Raw genomic sequence first — 18,914 nt, 5'->3', positions numbered from 1 at the left:
GGAGCAGTACTACGTGGGGGAGATCGAGCCCGGCGACGAGCAGGTACCGCCGCGGGCCGAACCGGGACCGGGTGGGCATGGGCTCTAGGGGGACCTGGGCAGGGCATATACAGATGGCAGTCGCTGTGGGGTGTCCCAGGTGCCGGGTCCAGCGTGAACAAGGGCTATGGGGTGTCCCAGGTCCTGATCCGGGACGTACAGGGTCTCTCTAAGGCACCCCGGGTCCCAGGGCCGGCATGTACAGCGTTTCTATAGGGCGCCCCACGTCCCGGGATTGGGATGTAGAGAGATTATAGTGTGCCCTAGGTCCTGGATCGAGTTTTGGTAGGGTGCTTCAGGTCTGTGCTCTCTGGGATCTGTGCAGTGCGGGGTCTATAGAGCATCTCAATCCAGAGTGCATGGAGTCTAATCTGTGCAGAGTCTGTAGGGCACCCTGGATCCAAACTGCAGGATCTGAGCTATACAGGGTCTGTAGCACACTCCAGGTCCAGGCTTCTCAGGGTCCAAGCTGTTCAGGTCATGCAGAGGCTGGATAGGCTTTGGGATAGAAGTTTCTGGGATGCATGTAGCATATAAGGTGTTTAGTGCAGCCACATGTGTCTGAGCTGTATGGGACATGGTGTGTGTTGGGTCTGACCAGGACAGGACCCCTAGGATCAGGCTCTGTAGGGTCTGGGATCTACCGGGCATGAGAGGTGAAGGGGACAGAGGGTGTTTGAGGCTCCTGGAATCTTGCATGGGTGGTGCCTGAGGTGTGCAGGGGACCCTGAGGCCCATAGGGTGCCAAGGGCACAGAGTCTGGTACCTACAGGGTCCCACTCCACAGCCACATCCCACCCTGGCCATGCTAGGAAGCAGGGCTGATGGGTGGCTCTGGGGTGCCAATGTGGCATGGAGGTGTTGGGGTCTTTGGAGGGATGCAGAAGATGGAGCTCATTGTCAGTTTTAGCAGGACTGTATGGCACGGGGTGGGCAACGTGACAGGACACCCTTCCTGGCACTCCGAGCACTCAATCAGGGACCAAGGTGCTGGCCACAAGGGTTTGCCAGTGGTGAGCAGCCACTGCTGGTGAGAGGAGCCCAGCCATCACCCTGACTGCCTGGTGTGGGGCATGGGTGTCCATGACACCCCCGCTGTGCCAGCCCTGTGCTGTCCAGGCAGATGGGAAAGTTTCCTGGGGAAGTTCCGCTGCCTCTGGGTGTCAGTGGGCGCTGCTACCCAATTACCAGCCCTCACCAGCATGCCGTGGGCAGGATGCTGAGCAGTGGGGCCAGCCCGGCCCCCTTCACTAGCCCAGCAGTGGTGTTCCCCTCTAGACATCCCTGCAAGGTCAGTGACCGGCCGGTCCCTCTGCCTGGTTGTTTGCTCTCGCTGGGTGTCCTCCCCAGGGCACAGCCTCAGCCCCAGCGCCACAGACAAGGCTTTGTTTCAGCCTCGGTGCAATGCCTGCGTTCTCCCTGGATGGATCCCGGCGATGGCACCTCCTCTGTTGGGACACTCGCTGAGCCGCCGCCTCCTTGCAGGCGTGACGAGCCCAACGGGTTGGGGCGAAGGAAGGTACCGGATGAACGGGTTCCTGCGCCTCAGCCCGCGCCGAGGAGAGCTGCCACCATCCCAATGCAAATACATGGCGTGATAACACCAGGGCGCAGGGAGATCAGATGCTGCCTGGTGCCAGATAAACCATCCCAGGCTGTAATACAGTGGGGAGGGATTAGAGCTGCCTGCTGCATGGTGAGACCACGTCCGGCATGCACTGATGTGTGAGCTGCTCTGCCCCACTCCCCACCCCCCAAAAATCCTCTCTAGGGAGAGTTGATGCCCTTGGTGGTGCTTGGGTTCATGCTTTGGGTAATTTGGAGCAGGTGTACCCCAAACAGCTCTTTGAAGGAAGTGTTACGTTGCCCCAGTCTGGTTCCAGATCCCCACAGCTTTGCCAGGGCCTCTCCTCACCCGTTGGAATTCCCAGGGCTGTATCATCCCTGTGCTCAGGAATTCAGGATGCTGTGGTCCCACAGGCATCCAGCATCCTCCCCTCCTTCCCCCAGGGATTTCCAGGATTTTGGAAAGGGGGAAAAATATGTTAATGCAGGGGAGAGAAAGAAGATAAGATCCAGCCTTCATCCCACTGGTGTCTCCATGCCCCTTCCTGTGGCTCTCTCCTTCAGCCACAGGTCCCTTTTCTGCATCACCCAAACCCATTTGGCTAAGGACAAATTAACCCCTAAACATTTTATCTATGCAAGCAGGACATATAGGGGAGATCAAAGCGAGTACCAGTAATTACCTAAACTAGACAGTGGATTTTAACAGTCTCGCTAGAAGGGAACTGGATCATCTAATTACCCCTCCAGTTTAAGCAATGAGAGACTTTCATCACAGCCTCTTTGGGGTGCATGATGTGGCTGTGAGTCACGGTAAATCCTCCAGCCTTCTCAGGTTTAGTGTCCTTCTCTTCCTCTTGCCTGTATTGCTGCACGTCAGGCTCGCCCTGGCTTTCCGTCCCAGCCTGAGTACACTTGGATGTAGGCGGGACACCTGGGGCACCTCTTTGGGGGTGATGTAACAAGAAGTGACTTTTTATATTGCTATTATGACTAGGAGGAGGTAAATTCACCTCCTTTTAATAGTCCTGCTGCACCCAGTGTTTAATGGGCTAAGACACAGCCTCATGGGTCTCTGCCAGCCACTGCCCATGGACCACGATACTGGTGGGATGGTGGTGCTGGGATGGTGCCACCACAAGCAAGGGCCTTGCTTGAGCTCTCTGCATGTCCTGGGGTGTCCTCATGCTACGTGGATGTACCTGCACTGCCAACAGAGCTTGTCCCATGTGGACACCAGCAAATTGAGCCTCTGAGGAGCTCAGTGAAGGTGCTGGGGCTGTGGAGCAATGCAGAGGTATGGTAGGACTCCTCTGGGTTTTGACTCACTGGGCAAATGGGTGGAAAAAACCCTGGGTCCAGGCTTTTGGCAGAGCGGCTGTCTTCAGGAAGCATCGCCCTGTCTGGGCTAGGGGGAGGTTTCCAGCTTCTCTGCCTGTGTCCCAGGAACACCGAGCCCTGTGCTGGACCACCCTTTCTGTCTGTGTCTGCTCACATCACAGCTGGATTTTGTTCTTTTAATGCTCCAAGTCCCAGTGCAGGACAGCATTGGGGTGGCATGACCAGTGCTCTCCAGCTGGTGCAGGGCCAATGCCGAGCTCCCCATCTCACCCACACCGGGCAGCCAGATGCTCGCAGGTGGATGCTGGGTCACCCAGTCACTGGATCATGCCATGCCCTGGGTTTTGGCCCCGTTGTCTACCAGCAGCAGAGCTGGCACCTTGCTGGGACTGCTACTCGCTTACAATCGCAGCACCTCATGGGTGTTAACTTTCCCTTCTTACATCAGGCCCCTTGTTCATCTTCCCTGGCAGGACCTGTTTCCCTGGGGACAACTCAAATGCATCTTCACCACCCACAGGTGACAGCAGAGCCCAGCTCAGCACACCCCTTCAACCTCCTTCCAACCCATCTCCTGTTTGGAGAAGAATGGGCAGAAGTCCCAGCACTGGTCTGGGTGTCATGGGGCTTGATCCCAGCAGGGCCCCTGCATGCATGGAACAGGCAGGAACAGGCCACCCTTTGGGGAGCCAGTTGGGACATGCATGTGGTTTGCATCCTGGTTGCACCACAGCTCCCAGTCCTTTCAGTGCCAGCCCCAGGGTGAGCAAGAGGAGAACCTTCCTCCGGCTCCCTGAGGAAGAGGAGGAGGAGGAGATTACTCTGGTGCTGAGAGAGAGCTGCCATATCACACAGGGCAATGGCATCTCACTGATGTCACCCAGCCCAGGTGCTAGTGGTGAGGTGGGATGGGAGCGCCCCAGTGCATTTCCCTGACCTGGGAGGACTGGGAAGCCTCCAGGCATGACACAGTGCTCAGGCATCCATGAGCAGGGGAACTGGAGGTGTGTGAACATTTCGGAAGAGGGAGAAGAGGTACCGGGCATTGCGTCAGCCCAGCTTTCTTAAGCATCCTTCCTGCTGCTGGCTAGGTTGTGGTGCAAGCGTGAAGGTGGAGAGCATCAGCCCATTTCTCAGGGCATGGATAAGCCGTTTCACTCTCTTAAAGCCAAATTTTCTTCCAAAGCACCTGCAGGGCAGAGGCAAAACCATAAATTCACCATGCTTTGCTGGATTTTAAGGCATCCCATCTGCCCTAGAGTTTTGGAATGTCTGGCTGAAGGACAGAGTGTGCAATGTGGAAAATAGCAGTGGGAATCCTCACAGAGAGATGTGGTGGTACATGGCATCAGCTCATATCAGTACTCTGCCTGCAGTAAAATTGATGCCAGTGGGATTCCAGCCTGGAAATACTGTCTGAAAATATCCCCCGTCCTTCCCTGCCCGCTGCCCCAGGCAAGGGGCTGCCTCAGAGCTGGGTAGTGCAGTTCCTGTACCAACAGAATGAGGCTTGAAATCAGGCTAGCCCGGGAAATGGGGTGGGAGCACAGCTTGCAAGGAGTGCCTGCTGTCGGCAAACAGTGCCCGAGCCCTGCCTCGGCGTCCCCAACAAGGCACAGAGTAAAGTCCTCGTGTCCTGGCAAGGTGACACTGGTTCTCCTGCATCTCAGGCCCTCCTGCAGCTGCCAGGGCAGTATTCCCATCAATAGGGTGGCAGTGCATCCCCCTCGTAGCAGTGGGGAGAGCCTCCATTGAGGAGTTGGGAGAAAACCCTTCCTCTCTGGAAGCGGCACAGCTGGAAGCCCCGTCGGGAATGACTGTGCCGGGCCCCGCCGTACCCTGCTCCGGGTTAATGGGTAACCCAAGGTGACAGAGCAGGAGAAAAGGCATGTTTGGCACGTCCTGCCCAGGGAGCCGGCGCTGCTGCTGGGGGGCACGGCTGGCTTGGGGTTTGCATGGGCACGCTGCAACCTCACCAAGCCCCCCACCAGCGGCACGGACGGCGCCGGAGCTGGCACAGCTATGGGAAGGAGGCTGGTGCTGGCAGCTGGCAATGTGTTTGCTTCCAAGCATCAGACAAGGCAGGTTTCTCCTGTTTCTCAGCCCACCCTGGCAGTGAGACTGCAGCTGGGTCTTCGTCTTGCCACCACTGCACCAGTGCATCCCCTGTGCCTCAGCGTGCTCTCCTAAGCCACAGCCAAACCCCACCTGCCATATTCCATAGCCCATGGCAAAGGCACCCAGCCCAGTGTCACCCTGTGAAGGACACACTGCCTTTTTCCCTGGACAAGGTCCCTGCTTCTGTGTTTTTCCTTGTGCCCACAGCCAGCGTGGTGGCACCAGCTGTGCCGCACCCCCCAGGTCTGCCAGCCCAGCTTTCTCAAGGACTGAAAAGCCAAGCTGGGCTTTTGTTGGTTATCAGTGGGGTGGGAGGAGGGAGCACTAACCAGCAATGCCCCTTGCTTTGCTGGCAGTGGCAAGGTGACCCCTGCTATGGCACTGCCTGTTTGCAGGGGGAAATGCTGGCCCAGGGCCCAGAGTTTCTGCACTGCCACCCTGAAGCACCCATGCTGTCCCAGCAGCAGGCAGGGTATTCCAAACATGGCTCGGACGGAGGTTTCCAAAGAGCCCCGAGCCTGCGATGCTCAGTGCACGGTCTGAAGGGCAGCGCAGCTCACTGGCAGCTGCTTCCCTCAGGAACCTGCTCTGCAGGAACTGACTGACTTAAATTCACCAGAATTTTCCCCATATTTATTTAGCAGGCAGGAGCTCACTCGGGCCATACCCCTGCGTGCTACAGCCATCACCATCCCCAACTGAATCCACCACTGATGCTTCACCACAGGGTTTTCCTTCTCTTTTCAGAGTCTCTCTGAAACAGTGGATGAGAAGGAGGTGGTTGCTGCAGCCCAGACTCCAGAGCAGGCAGATCTCTGCTACAAAACAGTGGATGTGGAGAAGGTAAGAGCCCTGGAGTTCCTCCAGCACACTGTTTGCTGGAGTGCTCCTGGGAAACACCAGGTCTCCTTTTCCCTGAACGAGTGCTGGATTTCTGCTGACTTCTTGGATGGGAGGGATGGCGTGAGGGAGCCGAACTGATCCAGCCACTTCTGCCCTTTCTCCTGGTGTGGATGGCGTTGCTCATGCTTTATTACACAGGTGTGGCCACGCTGGGAGGTTCCCATTGCAGCAGCGTGGGAGGGATGGCTTTCTCTGACAGTGGCTGTGCCCTTCCAGAGGGAAATGTTGCCAAGCCAACACCTTGCTTGCTTTTATTTCTTTCTTGCTTTATTTTATTGCTTTATTTATTTTATTTTTTTCCCTTGCCTAAGCACTTGTAATGAGCAGTAAGGGATTCCCCAGCCCAGGCAGGGTGATCCCTGGCTGCCCTGCCAGCTCCTTTCCAAGCATACCACAACAGCAGGAGTTTGTTCCCAAGGTGCCTTCGGCTGTCCCTGCCCTTTGTAGCACCATCTGGTCACCACAGCTTGCATGGTCCCAGCTGGTTGGTGGGCGTGCCTTTATCTTGTAGAAAGTTTTTCGAGCAGGAGAACATCTTTCATCCCCCAAATTAATATTTTATCACTGAGCACCTTTAAAAGAGAACATGGCATTTCAAAGTGACCTTTTTGCTTTAACTTTTCCTCTACCTCCCCAGTGGAGAATGGCTCTGTTCCCATCCCATACACCAGCTGGGGTTGTTTCCCTTCCTGTGTGATTGTGTTCATCCCTGCCTGCAGCAGAGCCCCCAAAATGCCCACAGCCACCCTGGCTCCTTGCCCTGAGGTGCCCCAGACCGAGCCATCCCCACCACTGGCAGCACAATCCCAGGTGCCAGGTTGCTGTGCCAGTGCTGTGTGGCACAAGCAGCCCAAGGAGAGCTGCCAGTCCTGGGGTTCAGCTGGGCGAGCGTGGTTTCAGTCTTGGCGCAGAGGTGGAACCAAGAATCCACCTTATCTGGCCAGGCCAGCAGAAGATGCATCTGGGGATGTTGAGCAGTGGCAGAGGTGGTGCTGCCAGTTGTGGCTCCCTATTTTCATGCCATGCCAACATGCGTGCCTGCACAGGTCCCTTCCTCTTGCACCTGAGTTCAGCCATGCACAGCAGCAGTGCTGGAGTCTCTGTTCCCACCCTGTATCGCTGCTCCCCATCCCTTTGCACTTTGCTCCTCACTGGGGTGCCCAAACAGCTGTGGTCTCCCCATGTGTCCTCTGCACAAGGAGAAATGTCCTTGGCTGGGGCAGTGCCGTGGGGATGGGATCCATGTGCTACCAGAGGTGTTCTGCTGGGGAATATCACTGCTCACTATCTAATCTTGGCAGCTCGAGAGGCAAAGAGCCCCAGTTATCAGGGCCTGATGCTGAGCCAGGTCTGGGTACAGCCACCTTCACCTTGATCCGCTGGCAGGTACCTGGTAACACGGGTGAGCTAAGCCCCATGTTCATGGGTAGATGGGGCTGGTGTTTGTCTGGCCCCTTGTCTGCCCTGTGCTGGTGCTTGTGGGGAGCTCAGGGCACCTTGAAACAAGGAGCAACTGCCCTTGGGGTATGGGAAGAAGTTTGCAGCCCTAAATCCTGCCGCAGCAGCTCAGCTTTGTGCCTGGTACTGGGATGGTTTGTGGGTTCCACAGCCCTACAACCGCTGTCTGCTCCCTCAGGACCTGGTGGACTGGCAGAAGCCCTTGCTGTGGCAGGTGGGCTACTTAGGGGAGAAGTATGACGAGTGGGTGCACCAACCTGTGGATCGGCCCATCCGCCTCTTCCACTCGGATTTCCTTGAGTTCCTCTCCAAGACAGCATGGTGAGATCCCAGGGTCTGCACTGTGGTGGTGCCTCCCCAGGGAGGGGGGAATGGCTCACCAGCCAGCAGGACACTCCCTCTGACATCTCCTTCTACACCGTAGGTACGTGGTGTTCATGGTGTGGACACCCGTGGTGCTCTATCTCAGCTGGGTCAGCTACACCTCCCTTGCTCAAGGCAACACCAGGCTCTTCTCCTCCTTCACCACAGGTACAAGCAGCAGCAAAGTCGTTGGGCTTCCCTTACTGACCCCACTCTGGGTATAGGGGCAGGACAGCCTTGGGTGGGGGGAGACCTGCATCCCTTCCTCATCCCTCCTTCTGTACGTGCTCACCACAAGCCACATGCAAGAGCAGCAGGTCAGCTGCACCTCTCCCTGCGGCCACCAGCGTGCCCCCTGCATGAAGCCACCGGTGCTTGCCCACCTCCATCCCATCCTCTCACCACAAGACTTGTTCCCCCCAGGAGATCAATAGAGGCACAGAGCCCGCTGACCTGGGCTGCAGCTTGCTCCCCCCTGCCTCCCATCCCTCCATCCCCAAAACTGAGCCCTGCCGGTGCTGGGGAGTGTTCCAATCGCCGCTGACGCCCACCTCGGGCCGCGGCTGAATGCCGGCGTGGCAGGCGAACAAACCCGGCTCTCAGCGCCGCCGGCGCCGCACAGTGCGGGGCTTGTTTCCCCGAAGCGCCTGTCCTTGAATCTCCCACTGTCTGCTCCCTGCTCCCCCGGGAATAACAAGCGTGGCCGGGGCAGGCTGTCTTCTTTGTTGTCTTTTTTTTTTTTTTTTTCTTTTTTTCTGGGTTCCCTATTTTTTTTGCAAGGTGCCACCCAGTGCCAGCTGTGCCCGGCTGTGGGGTGGAGAGCGCCTGCTGCACAGGCACCCCCTGCTCCTTGTGGCATTCGGCACCTTGCTGCCAAGTTTTGTAGGGTTTTTTTCCAAAAATAAGCAGATTTTAGGGGAATCCAAATTTTCCTAGGAAGGACACAGGGCTGGCAGCCAGCCCAGAAAGAAGGAGGTGGCTGAAAAATGTTCTGCGGGGGAAAGTGCCCAACAAATCTATTCTTTTTCCCCAAAAAAGGAACACCAACAGCACTGTTTTACTGTCACGAGTGCTGCCTGTGCAATTAAGGTCCCTCCTGCCGTGTTCTGGTGGGTGAAGCAGCTTTGTAAGGATGACACAGTCCCTAGAGTGCACGTCCAAGCCCCTGTTGGCATCTGGAATGCAGGGACCCCCCCTCACTGGCTTCCTGAGGCAGCAAGAAGCTCACTGTTTCTGTAAATTAATGGGAATCAAAAGAAAATGTGGTTTGGAGCAGTGCTTGGGCAGGTAGCTCCCTAGAAGCTCAGGGCAGGAGGTGGATGGGAGGTGGGAGGGAGGGAGGGAGAGCTGAGCATCACCCTGCCGCCAGTGGGAGGATGGTGATGGATAAAAGCACCCGCACATCGCCTGCCCTGCTGACCACCACACATCTCGTTGTGTAGAGTACTCCATCCCTGTCCACAAATACTACTTCCCCTTCATCTTCATCCTGGGAATGATCCTGTGGTCCCTGCTAGAGTACCTCATCCATCGCTTTGTCTTCCACATGAAGCCACCTGCTAGTAACTACTATCTCATCACCCTGCATTTCTTGCTGCATGGGCAGCATCACAAGGTGAGTCGCAGCTCCCGCCTCCGCTGGCGCCTGCCGGGCCGTGGGAATGGTGGCCTTTGCCCCACTGGAGCTTGTTAGTGCATGGCCTTTGCCCAGGCAGAGCCTGTTTGTGCCTGTTCAGTGTGACTGGTGGCATCCCAAGCGAGGCACTTACCCAGTACCAGTGAGGGCTGCAAAACAGCCTTGGAGGAGCTGGAGTTAAATTTGCAAGCTCTGTGGTTGGGCGAGGAGAAGACCAAAAGAGCCATAGGATCCCTCTAGCTTCGCTGGAGGAAATGGCCCTATGGAGCTTGGGCACTTGCCAGCTAAAGCCACCACCTGCCTGGCCACCCTGGCACGCATGGAGGGCTGCTCTCACCACCGGGTACAACTTCAGAGAGGGTTTTTGGTGTTGGCTTCTCCCAAGTGGGTTTCCCCAGTGCTCGGCAGGGACGTGCTGGGGGAGGTAGGGTGGGCTAGGAGCTGCCTGTCCCACTGTCCCTCTCTGCTTCCAGTCTCCCTTCGACAGCTCCCGCCTGGTCTTCCCTCCTGTGCCAGCCTCGCTGGTGATCGGCTTCTTCTACGGTGTCCTGCGGCTCCTGCTGCCCGAGGTGCTGGGGCTCTCGGTGTTCGTCGGGGGACTCTGCGGCTACGTCATCTACGACATGATGCACTATTACCTCCACTACGGCTCCCCCAAAAAGGGCACCTACCTGTATGGCCTGAAGGCTTATCACGTCAAGCACCACTTTGAACACCAAAAATCAGGTAGCACCATGTTCTCCATGCATGCTGGCAGGGGCAAGGGCTGTCAAAGTCCAGTCTACCTGCATGTGTGCAGCTGATTGCTCCAAAATATTTGGGATGGGGAAAGGCAAGCACTGCCCTGCTGGGGAAGCAGCATGTGAGGTGCTGTAGCTCATGGGGAACATTTCCTGGCTCCTGTGTTGAGGATGGGGAGCCAGAGCAGTGCAGGGGTGCAGGCAGCAGCCCGCCTCACTGGTGGGCATCACTGCTGCCTGGGGAAGCCAGGGTGGAGGCCAAATCCCCATGATGCTGGGATGTGGGTGCCTGTCCCTGCCCAGGGCAGCATCTCTTCCTGCTGGGAGGCATTGACAGGTGTAGGGGTGAGGCCCTGGGCTTCCCCACATCTGTCCCACACCTTCTGTAGCCCAGTGCTTGCTCAACCTGCCCTTTGCCCGGTTTCCTAGGAGAAAGTGCCCCATCCAGATAAGCTATCATCCATGGGGCTTGTTGGCATGGCGCAGCCAGCTCCTGCTCCCTCTGCTCTTCCTCCTTGCCCTCACTTTGCCTTCCTCCCTTCCCAAAATGTGGAACTCCCTCACCAGCTAACACAGAGCCCTTGCAACACCTCGATGATGGTGGTGCTATGGGCTGAACACTCTCTTCCCTGCCCACAGGTTTTGGCATCAGCACACGCTTCTGGGATTATCCTTTCCGGACACTCATCCCTGAGGAGGCCTTCAAGAAAGAGGACTGACAGCTCCAGCTCAGTGCTCAGCTGCCGGCTCCGTACCCCCTGGACTGGGGCTGGTGTCCCTCCCCAGCCCCCAGCAAGGCCAGCTGGTCCCTGCCCCCTTCCTGGGGGCTGTGCCACAGCAGTGACTCCAAAGTGGAGCATCCCTGTGGAGTGCTGTGGTCCAGCTGTGGCACTGGCAAGGAGATGGGGGGCTGAGGGTGGTGGGGAAAGGGGAGGAAGAGGCTGTGGGGTTCCCTGGTGGACTCCTGCCCCTACCTCGCTGCCCTCCCACTCCAGGCTATGGATGCACGGGCAGATCTGTTGCCTGAAAGATGAAGTGCCTGATGCCGCCCTCCCTCCTCTGCCTTGGCACCTTGCCAGAGCCCTTGTCTCTCCTGGGGTGCCCTCTCCCCAGGGCATCCACATGCTGCAGTTAACCCTATTGCCTAACTCGTGCCGAGGGGATTCCCTGTCCTAGGTCCTTCTCCTGGCCCGATCTCAGCCCAGGGTTTTCTTGGCCTGCAGCCCTTTTGGGGTGGGTCCCGCAGGTCTGGATTGTGCCTTTTTCTAACCAGTGCACCCATATCTCTCTGCCAGATTCATCAAGTTCATGGTTTTCATAGACATTGGCTACTTGAAACTCAAACTCCAATGAAAAGAATTACTATGAGATGCCTTTTTTTGCTGATCCTGTGATTTTATTTTTTATTATTTTTTTCCCTAATGTTTACTGCAGATATTTAAAGGTTTGAAATAAATTTATATGTAAAACTGTAGACACTACAATTGTAAATAAACTGTATATTTTGAAAAATAAAACTTTCTAAAAAGGCTCTGGCAAATGTATCCCCCGGGGCTGCTTGCGTGTTCTCCCGCCCTTGGTGTGTCCCTTTCCAGGTGGTGATGGCCCTTGGAGCCACCGTTCCTGGCTCCCCTCATCAACCACGGTGAGGTAGGAGCTTTGCAGGGGACACTCACAGCAAACCTGAGTGACACCGGGGCTCTGGGTAAACAGCTGCTGCCCACTCACTTCTCTGAAGTTGGGCAATAGTGTTGCATGTGCCCCAGAGCTTCCCAAAATTAGCCTGGCCCTCTGACGAAGCCGTCTGCAAAATTTCCTGTGCTCCCAGCAGAGGTCAAGCGCTGTTTCCAGCACCGGTGCCCGCAGCCCATCTCCTTTGGTGCTGGGGGGTCCCGGGGCTCAGGGGTGTGCTCTGGAGGGTCTCTCTGCACATGCAGGAAGTTCAGAAGGGCACAGAGCCCTTACTGTGAGTGTTCCAGTGCCCTAGGCAAGCCTTTCCACTGCTGCCAGCACAGCAGAATGGGTTGTGGTGCTCTAAATAACACAAGCATCAATACGGGGGGCACAACCTCCCCATCCCCTTTGTCCCACTGCACTTCCTGTGGGCAATTCCTCTTTCCATCAGGCAAAACCCAGCACAAGGGCATACAGCCCTTGGGGATACCCCAAGTAGCTTTCTGGGAACTGGGAGCCGTGATGGCGTGGGAAGCTCCAGTGGGTTGCACAATGTCCCTTCCGCTGTGACACCCTTTAAACCTGTGCTCATCCTGCCTGCCCCTCCAGTCTGCGGAGGCAGCCGAGGTCAGCGAAGCAGGACCAGGTAACAGACGGTTTCTCTTGGCACACGGACGAGATTCTTCCTTGGGGGCTGTGCTGGAGAGAGCCTGACGAGGACGGGAGAGTGGCTGCAGCTGGATTCTGGGTGCGTTTCTGTCTTTTTTCTAGCCAGAAGAACCTGGCACCCTTCTCTTAACGCTGGCTGCATCAGAGTGCCTGCCGCTAATTTCCCTGCAACAGGGGTGGTTTTCTGTCCTTGCTACCTGCATGTGGGCTGGGGAGCAGGCACCATCCCTGTGGGGATGCTGAGCGCATAGAAAGAGCTTGATTTAAAATCTTGAGTGGGCGCTATGGGGAGAAAATGTGGAGAAGTTGGGGATGCTGGGGCTGTGAAGAGGCACAAGCCTTTATTAGATGGGTAACCACACAGAGAGACATTGGGTAGAAATGAAAACAGATCTTTACAGTCAAAGATATGGGCTCTGCGGGCAGGACCCCAGGGTGACGCGGGGCCGGAGCCAGGAATGCTGCCCAGGGGATGCTCCTTGGGTAACTGATGTCCCTGCTCCTCTGGGTGGAAGCTCTTTGGGATGGCTCATACTAAATTAATGTACATAAATCAAGCCAAAACATCTGTTGCTAATGCAGAGAAAGGTGTGCCACTACTGCTGCTAGTGATATCTCTGGGTGTGCCTGCTCCGGTCTGCATGAGCAGCTGCAGTGCTGGACAAAGCAGAGAAAGCAAAGCAGCTGGAGATGTGATGGGCTGTGGGAGGATGCTGTGCCATAATAGGGTGTTCCTTAGGGTGGAAGGCGTGGAAGAGCTGCATCCAGCTGATCTCTGAGCAGCGCCTGAGGCTTACCTGCACCAGACACTGCCAGCCCACATCCCCAGTGGCCAAGCCTTTTGCTGCAAGCATGGACATCGTGGAGAGGGTCCTCTCCGTGGCCCAGGCCATCCATGCCCAATTCGAGCAGGTGAAGTGCTGTAAGCACCAGTGCCAGCGCCTCGTGGAGCGCATCCAGATCCTGCTGGAGCCCGTGAGGATACTTAGGGCTCAGCCACGACAGCACATCTCCCACCACGAAGAGGAACTGATGAAAAAACTGCTCTGGGCACTGTGGGAAGCCCAGAAACTGGTGATGAAATACAGCCAGACCAGCTGGATCCAGAAGTTCCTGCGAGCCCGAAGTGCTGGTGAGGAGTTTGTCTGGGTGAATGAAAGCCTGGAGGACATTGCCCAGGGCCTCTCGCTCCTGCTGCAGGCAGAGCAGAAGCAGGCTTTCCTGGAAGCCTTCCAGTCAAAGACATGTCGCAGGCAGGATGCTGAGGACCTGAGGGATGACAGAGCTTTCTTGGACCAGGTGATTGCAAGTGAGTGCATTTAGCAACCCCTCTTGCCCTGCGACTGGTGGTTGGCCCCTCTCTCCAGCTGTTCCAGCTGCTGCCCAGCTCTGGCTTGATGGCCATGGAGAGCCAAAGGGGCATTTAAGCCATGAGAAAAACAATCCACACAGTCATGCTTGTTCATACAGTGGCCCAACCTCTGCTTGTTTCTCTCCCCAGGTACTGAGGAGCCCCAAGGTATGGCTGAGGAGATCTACATCGACAGGCAGTATATGGAGAACAAGGTAGACTGGATGCAAAGCGAGCTGAACAAAGTCATTCGTGAGATGGAGCGTAAGTCGGTGTCACACCACCTGCACCCTGGGCACTGTGTCCTTTACCCCCAAGCCCTGCCTAACGTGTCCCTTGTTCCCTTCTGGCACATGGTGGGAGCAGGCTTGAAGAAGGTCAACGTTGGTAAAAGAGAAGACATCACTGAGATCAAGCGGGACCAACTCACTTTCCACAGGCACCTACAGGACACCGAGAGCTATGACCTTTATGAGGGCGAGTACCTCAAGTACCCTGTTGCCATCAAAACTTTCAAGAGGCCACTGACCACTGACCCAGTGTGAGTTGCCCTGGGTGGGAACGAGTGTGCCCCCAGGAGGGTGGCACAGCACCATGTCATGCCTTGTTCCGGGGATCTCACCATGCTGTCCTTTTCCACAGCAAGGTGAGAGACATCTTTGAAAAGGAGATTCAGACCCTGAAGAAGTTTGAGTCTCCAAACATCCTGCGCATGTACGGGATCTGCATTGAGGAGAATGGTAGGGGTGTCATATTAATGTCACCTTTTTCTTCCCCTGCCATCCCCAGCGCTAGCTGGTGGCACATGGCTTGTTGTGGTTCCTTCCCAAGAGGTGGCACAAGGCTTTTGCCTTGCAGACGGGAGCCCCTGCTTCTCCATTGTCATGGAGTACTGTAAGCACGGGACGCTGCGGGATGTGCTGAACAAGCAACAGCATCTTTCCTGGGACATCCGCATTCGGATGGCCCTGGGAGCTGCCAGAGGCCTTTACAGGTGAGCTCCTGTATAAATCAGTGAGTAAATCCACGTGACAATCCAAAAGCTGTGTGCAGCTTCCTGGTATCTCAGAGTAAGCAGTGGTATCCTGCTAGACACTGATTCCCAGTGACACCACCTTGGGACACTGAGATGGGAGGCTGGTGGAGAGGTAGGTAGTGGATTTGGATGTAGTAGCACCCATCTACCCTGGTCACTGGCCCCTGCATCTGGCTTCAAGCCTGCAAAGACATGGAAAGGGGAAATCCCCTTCCTCAGATCCACAGGGCAGACTTGGAAGCACTCTACAGCATGGCCAGTTCTCCTTATGGGTCCTGCTCATCCACAAGGCTTGTTGTTTTGCCCACAGTGGCTCTTCCAGCACCTGCTGGAAAGCTTGGGTTGGCAGGGTTGATCCACCAAGACAGGCAGAAAGCTGCTGGCTTCTCTGGATGCATGTCAGTCTTTCCCTCCACAGCAGGAGGGAGCACCGAGGTGGGGATGGGTCCATCATCATCATCATCATCATCATGTGTTGCCCTTGGTTCCATCCATCTGCAGGTTGCACCAGACAGGGGAGAAGTCCCGAGTCCACGGCTGCATCTGCAGTAGCAAGTTCCTGGTGGCTGGGGATTACTGTGTGAAGGTAAGCACCACACCTGGAGATGCTTTGGGGAGTTTTGAATGGTTTTGTGGATGTCTCCCTCCACCAACGCTGAAGGGAATTGTGATAGTCCAGGATAAAATGGGGTAGTGCCATTCCCCTATCCCCTTAGGCACTTAAACCTGCCTATCTTGGTCTTATCATCAGCAAAGTGAGCATTCCTAAAGCATCCAGCCTGGGATGAGCTGAAGTTGGAGCAATTCACCTGCCTTCACCTCTGGTTTTGCTTGCAGGAAGAGACCCGTGATGGGCAGCACACACGGCTGCACACCAGCTTTGCTGCCCAGGGCATCTCGCTCTGTGTTCTCAGGGCAGTCCCTAGCTGCACCACAGGTTTCTACTTCTCCTTTTCTCTCTCTTATTCTCTCAATCAGCTGTCAGGATTTGAGCTGTGCGAAACAGAATCATCCATCAAGAGAAAAGCCCAGAAGAATTGGAAACAAGTCTCTATGTTGGCTTACATAGCTCCAGAGAACCTAAAAGACATCACCTACCCTTACAAGAGGCCCTGTGAAATATACAGGTGTGTCTGTCCCTCCCAGGAGATGCCTGTGAGCAGGCAGGTGTCTGGCAGAGTAGCTGCTGAGCTATAGAATGAGGCCAGGCTTAATTGGACACATAAGCATGTGCTTCCAGTTGGCATAGCCCAACAGTCCTCTCCATTAGAAGGGAGGAATACACAGTGGAATGAATACTGAGACTCTTACTTGTCTCCTTCCAGCTTTGGGATCGTTCTGGCAGAGATTGCAACCTCCAAAATCCCATTTGAAGGTGAGACAGAAGTATCTGGTTCCCTGCGGAAAAGCCACACGGCACAGTGTGGTTCCTGTCTGGCATTGGACGCTCCCTGCTCCTTCCCTGAGCATCCCATGCACATGCCAGTCGCAGTGCCTGGTGTGCCTGGCTCTGCATGACAGCTTCACAGCTTCTCCTGAAACTCCAATACAGTAAAGTACAGCTTATAGAAAGCAACATGCTTAAACCACAAACATGCAAATCATTTTTGTTTCTGTTGGATGGTTCTGTGCATTTAAGCATAAACACATCCTGCTCTACTGGAGCCCAACAGTGTCATGCCAAATACAGGGGGATTCATTGCAGATGGAGTTTGGGTCACTTCCCTGCTGGCTTCTCCCTGCCACAGGCTGCAGGCAGGCTCTTGGCTTTGTGCTGGGTTTCCTCCCCAGCACCCTCCTGTGGCAACAGAGCTCCATCCCGACACTCCTGCTTGCACTTGCTGTCTAGGCTGCACTTCTGAGGAGATCGTGGAGAAAATCTGCAATCACCATTACTGGGATCCTCTTGGGGAAGATTGTCCTGACGACCTGAGGAAAATCATTGAACAGTGCCGGGCCTTTGAGCCTTCCCAGCGCCCTTCTGCCGAGGGTAAGTGTCCTGGACATCTGCTCCACAGGTCCTTTGCATCCTTCAATCAGCTACTTCAGCAGGCAGTTTTCCCCTTATTTCCCACATGAATTTGCCTGGCTTTGTCTTTCGGGATCCTGCCTTGACCTTCCTTTTTATGCTAGCAAGTCCCCAGATTCCAGACCTCATGATTAATATTTATTTACCCATGCCATGACAATAATCACCAGGCTGTTTTTTCATTCAGCATCACATAAAAGTGGCTTTTTCTGTCAGACAAGCACTGAACTAGAAGTAGGGGTCTGTGGGTTAATCCCCACTCAGGTCCTGCAGATCCCATAAGATGGAGGAGCAGCCACAACACTCTGCAGGAACATTTCCTGCTTTGGGCTTTGAGCAGTAAATTGCAGTCTTGGGCATTGCTCTGTGACAGGGAAGTTTTCACTGTCTCTGAAGCTGGTTTGGGTCTGATCCGATGAGTAACTGGTCTCCATCAGGAGATACAACAGAAACATCAGGAAAAGATAGAGGAACATTTCTGGTGTGCTTGAAGTCACAGAGGTCATACCTTTCCCTCAGTTCACCTGTCTGAGGGGAGAAAACTCCCTTCAATCTCATCCACTCCATCCTACGGGACCAGATCCATACAAGAGATGTGGAAAATGTGCCCAAGAAACCACTGTGTATCAGGTCTCTGTGCTTCCATCTCCCACCAGCACCTCCCTCAGCAGACCCTGACATAGGGAATCACCCTGGCTGAAGCGAAAACACCAAAATATCATTAGAGACATTGGCAAAGCCACACTGAGGAAACAGGATGGCTCGTTATCAGTGAGGGAAAGCCATCTTCTCATCTCTTAAAAAAATCCAAACAAGCCTACAACAAATACTCTGTGTTGATTAAAGCCATCCTTGTGTTTTGCAGAGATTGTGGACTTGCTGGCTGACCTGGAAAAAAGCAGAAACCACGGAAGTTAACTGTGAAAAACGGGGCTGGGTGACCAGAGGCAGCAAGGCCAGGAGTGCCACTCACCCATCTTCCCCCTCACAGAGACTGATGGCTCGATACACCTGTGTTTGTTTCTGTGTGTGACACCTTCACCTCGCCAAGGGGCCGTGCCTGGGTCACCTCGGAGGAAGCTGGGGTTGAGGTGACTTGAGGAGAGGCCAGCAGGAAGCCTGGGGGGACCAGAGGGATGGAACATAGCTTATTTTACAAGGAAAAGGGAGTTGAGCCTGTTCAGCCTCGAGAAGAGACGACGGAGAGGAGACTTCATCAGTGTCTGTCACTATTTGAAGAGGTGTCAGAGGATGAACCAGGCTCTGCTGGGTGGTGCCCAGCAATAGGACAAGAGGCAACGGGCAGAAAATGATACACAGGCAGTTCCACTCGAACATGTGGAAGAACTTCTTTACTGAGTTTACAGTGATCATACACTGGAACATTGCCCAGAGAGGGTGTGGAGTTTCCCCTCACTGGCGATACTCCGGAAGCATCTGGATGCAATCCTGTGAAACGTGCTCTAGGACAACCCTGCTTGAGCAGGGAGGCGGGACCAGATGACCCCACTGTGCTCCCTTCCAACCTGACCCATTCCGTCATTCTCCTCGGCCCCGCCCCTGCCCACGGGGCTCCCCTGGGGCCGCCTCCGGCTCCACTTGAGCTCCTCCCCGGTTCCCCTCAAATCCCTTCCGGTTCCCCCCGGTTCCGCTCGGCTCCCCTCGGGGTTTTTCCCGATTTTTCCCCTTGTTTTTTCCCGCCCACCTCCCCCCGGTTTGAGTGAACTTGCGTTCCCGCTCTTTTCGCCCCGCGGCGTCTCCTCCAATAAAAACTCGCCCCGCCCACTCTTGTCCCGCCCCTAAGGCCGTCAGGGGCCTCGTTGCCCAATCAGACGGCCTCCCCGGAGGCACTTTGACCAATCAGAGCAGGCCCTACCTCCCTGCTTCTCGCCCGGTCACCCCCAGTTCCGTTGAACAGACGGACAGAGCGACTGGCCAATGAGAAGGCGGGAACGGCTCCGACCCACCCAATGGCAGCAGGCGCGGAGGTC

General features: G+C 55.5%; 2 protein-coding genes across 2 annotated transcripts in view; both read left to right on the top strand.

The window, feature by feature from the left end:
* The window catches only part of FA2H (fatty acid 2-hydroxylase), a 12,028-nt gene extending 333 nt beyond the window's left edge, over positions 1-11,695 (top strand). Inside the window, exons 2-8 of the mRNA XM_017740812.1 lie at positions 5-43; positions 5,812-5,907; positions 7,604-7,746; positions 7,850-7,956; positions 9,231-9,403; positions 9,898-10,150; positions 10,804-11,695. Coding sequence (XP_017596301.1) covers positions 5-43; positions 5,812-5,907; positions 7,604-7,746; positions 7,850-7,956; positions 9,231-9,403; positions 9,898-10,150; positions 10,804-10,883 — 891 coding nt within the window. The 3' untranslated portion in view covers positions 10,884-11,695. The remainder of the gene's footprint in view (positions 1-4; positions 44-5,811; positions 5,908-7,603; positions 7,747-7,849; positions 7,957-9,230; positions 9,404-9,897; positions 10,151-10,803) is intronic.
* Positions 11,696-12,449: 754 nt separating this feature from the next.
* On the top strand, positions 12,450-18,908 carry MLKL (mixed lineage kinase domain like). The gene is made up of 11 exons (XM_008638888.2): positions 12,450-12,586; positions 13,247-13,816; positions 14,009-14,122; positions 14,225-14,399; positions 14,501-14,598; positions 14,717-14,852; positions 15,396-15,480; positions 15,873-16,021; positions 16,220-16,269; positions 16,744-16,884; positions 17,789-18,908. The coding sequence occupies exons 2-11, from the start codon at positions 13,360-13,362 to the stop codon at positions 17,839-17,841; spliced, it is 1,458 nt and encodes a 485-aa protein (XP_008637110.1). The 5' UTR covers positions 12,450-12,586; positions 13,247-13,359; the 3' UTR covers positions 17,842-18,908.
* Positions 18,909-18,914: the final 6 nt, after the last annotated feature.

Source organism: Corvus brachyrhynchos, unplaced genomic scaffold, assembly GCF_000691975.1.
Source record: "Corvus brachyrhynchos isolate BGI_N302 unplaced genomic scaffold, ASM69197v1 scaffold26, whole genome shotgun sequence".
In the NCBI taxonomy this organism is placed as follows: Eukaryota; Metazoa; Chordata; class Aves; order Passeriformes; family Corvidae; genus Corvus; species Corvus brachyrhynchos.
This window is presented reverse-complemented; position numbering and strand designations above follow the sequence as displayed.

Bases quoted from the DNA above. Each gene is read 5' to 3' on its own strand.
- MLKL (XM_008638888.2), top strand. From the start codon at position 13,360: ATGGACATCGTGGAGAGGGTCCTCTCCGTGGCCCAGGCCATCCATGCC. The intron at 14,400-14,500 runs GTGAGTTGCCCT...CCTTTTCCACAG, and splicing joins CCACTGACCACTGACCCAGT to CAAGGTGAGAGACATCTTTG. The intron at 16,022-16,219 runs GTGTGTCTGTCC...GTCTCCTTCCAG, and splicing joins AGGCCCTGTGAAATATACAG to CTTTGGGATCGTTCTGGCAG.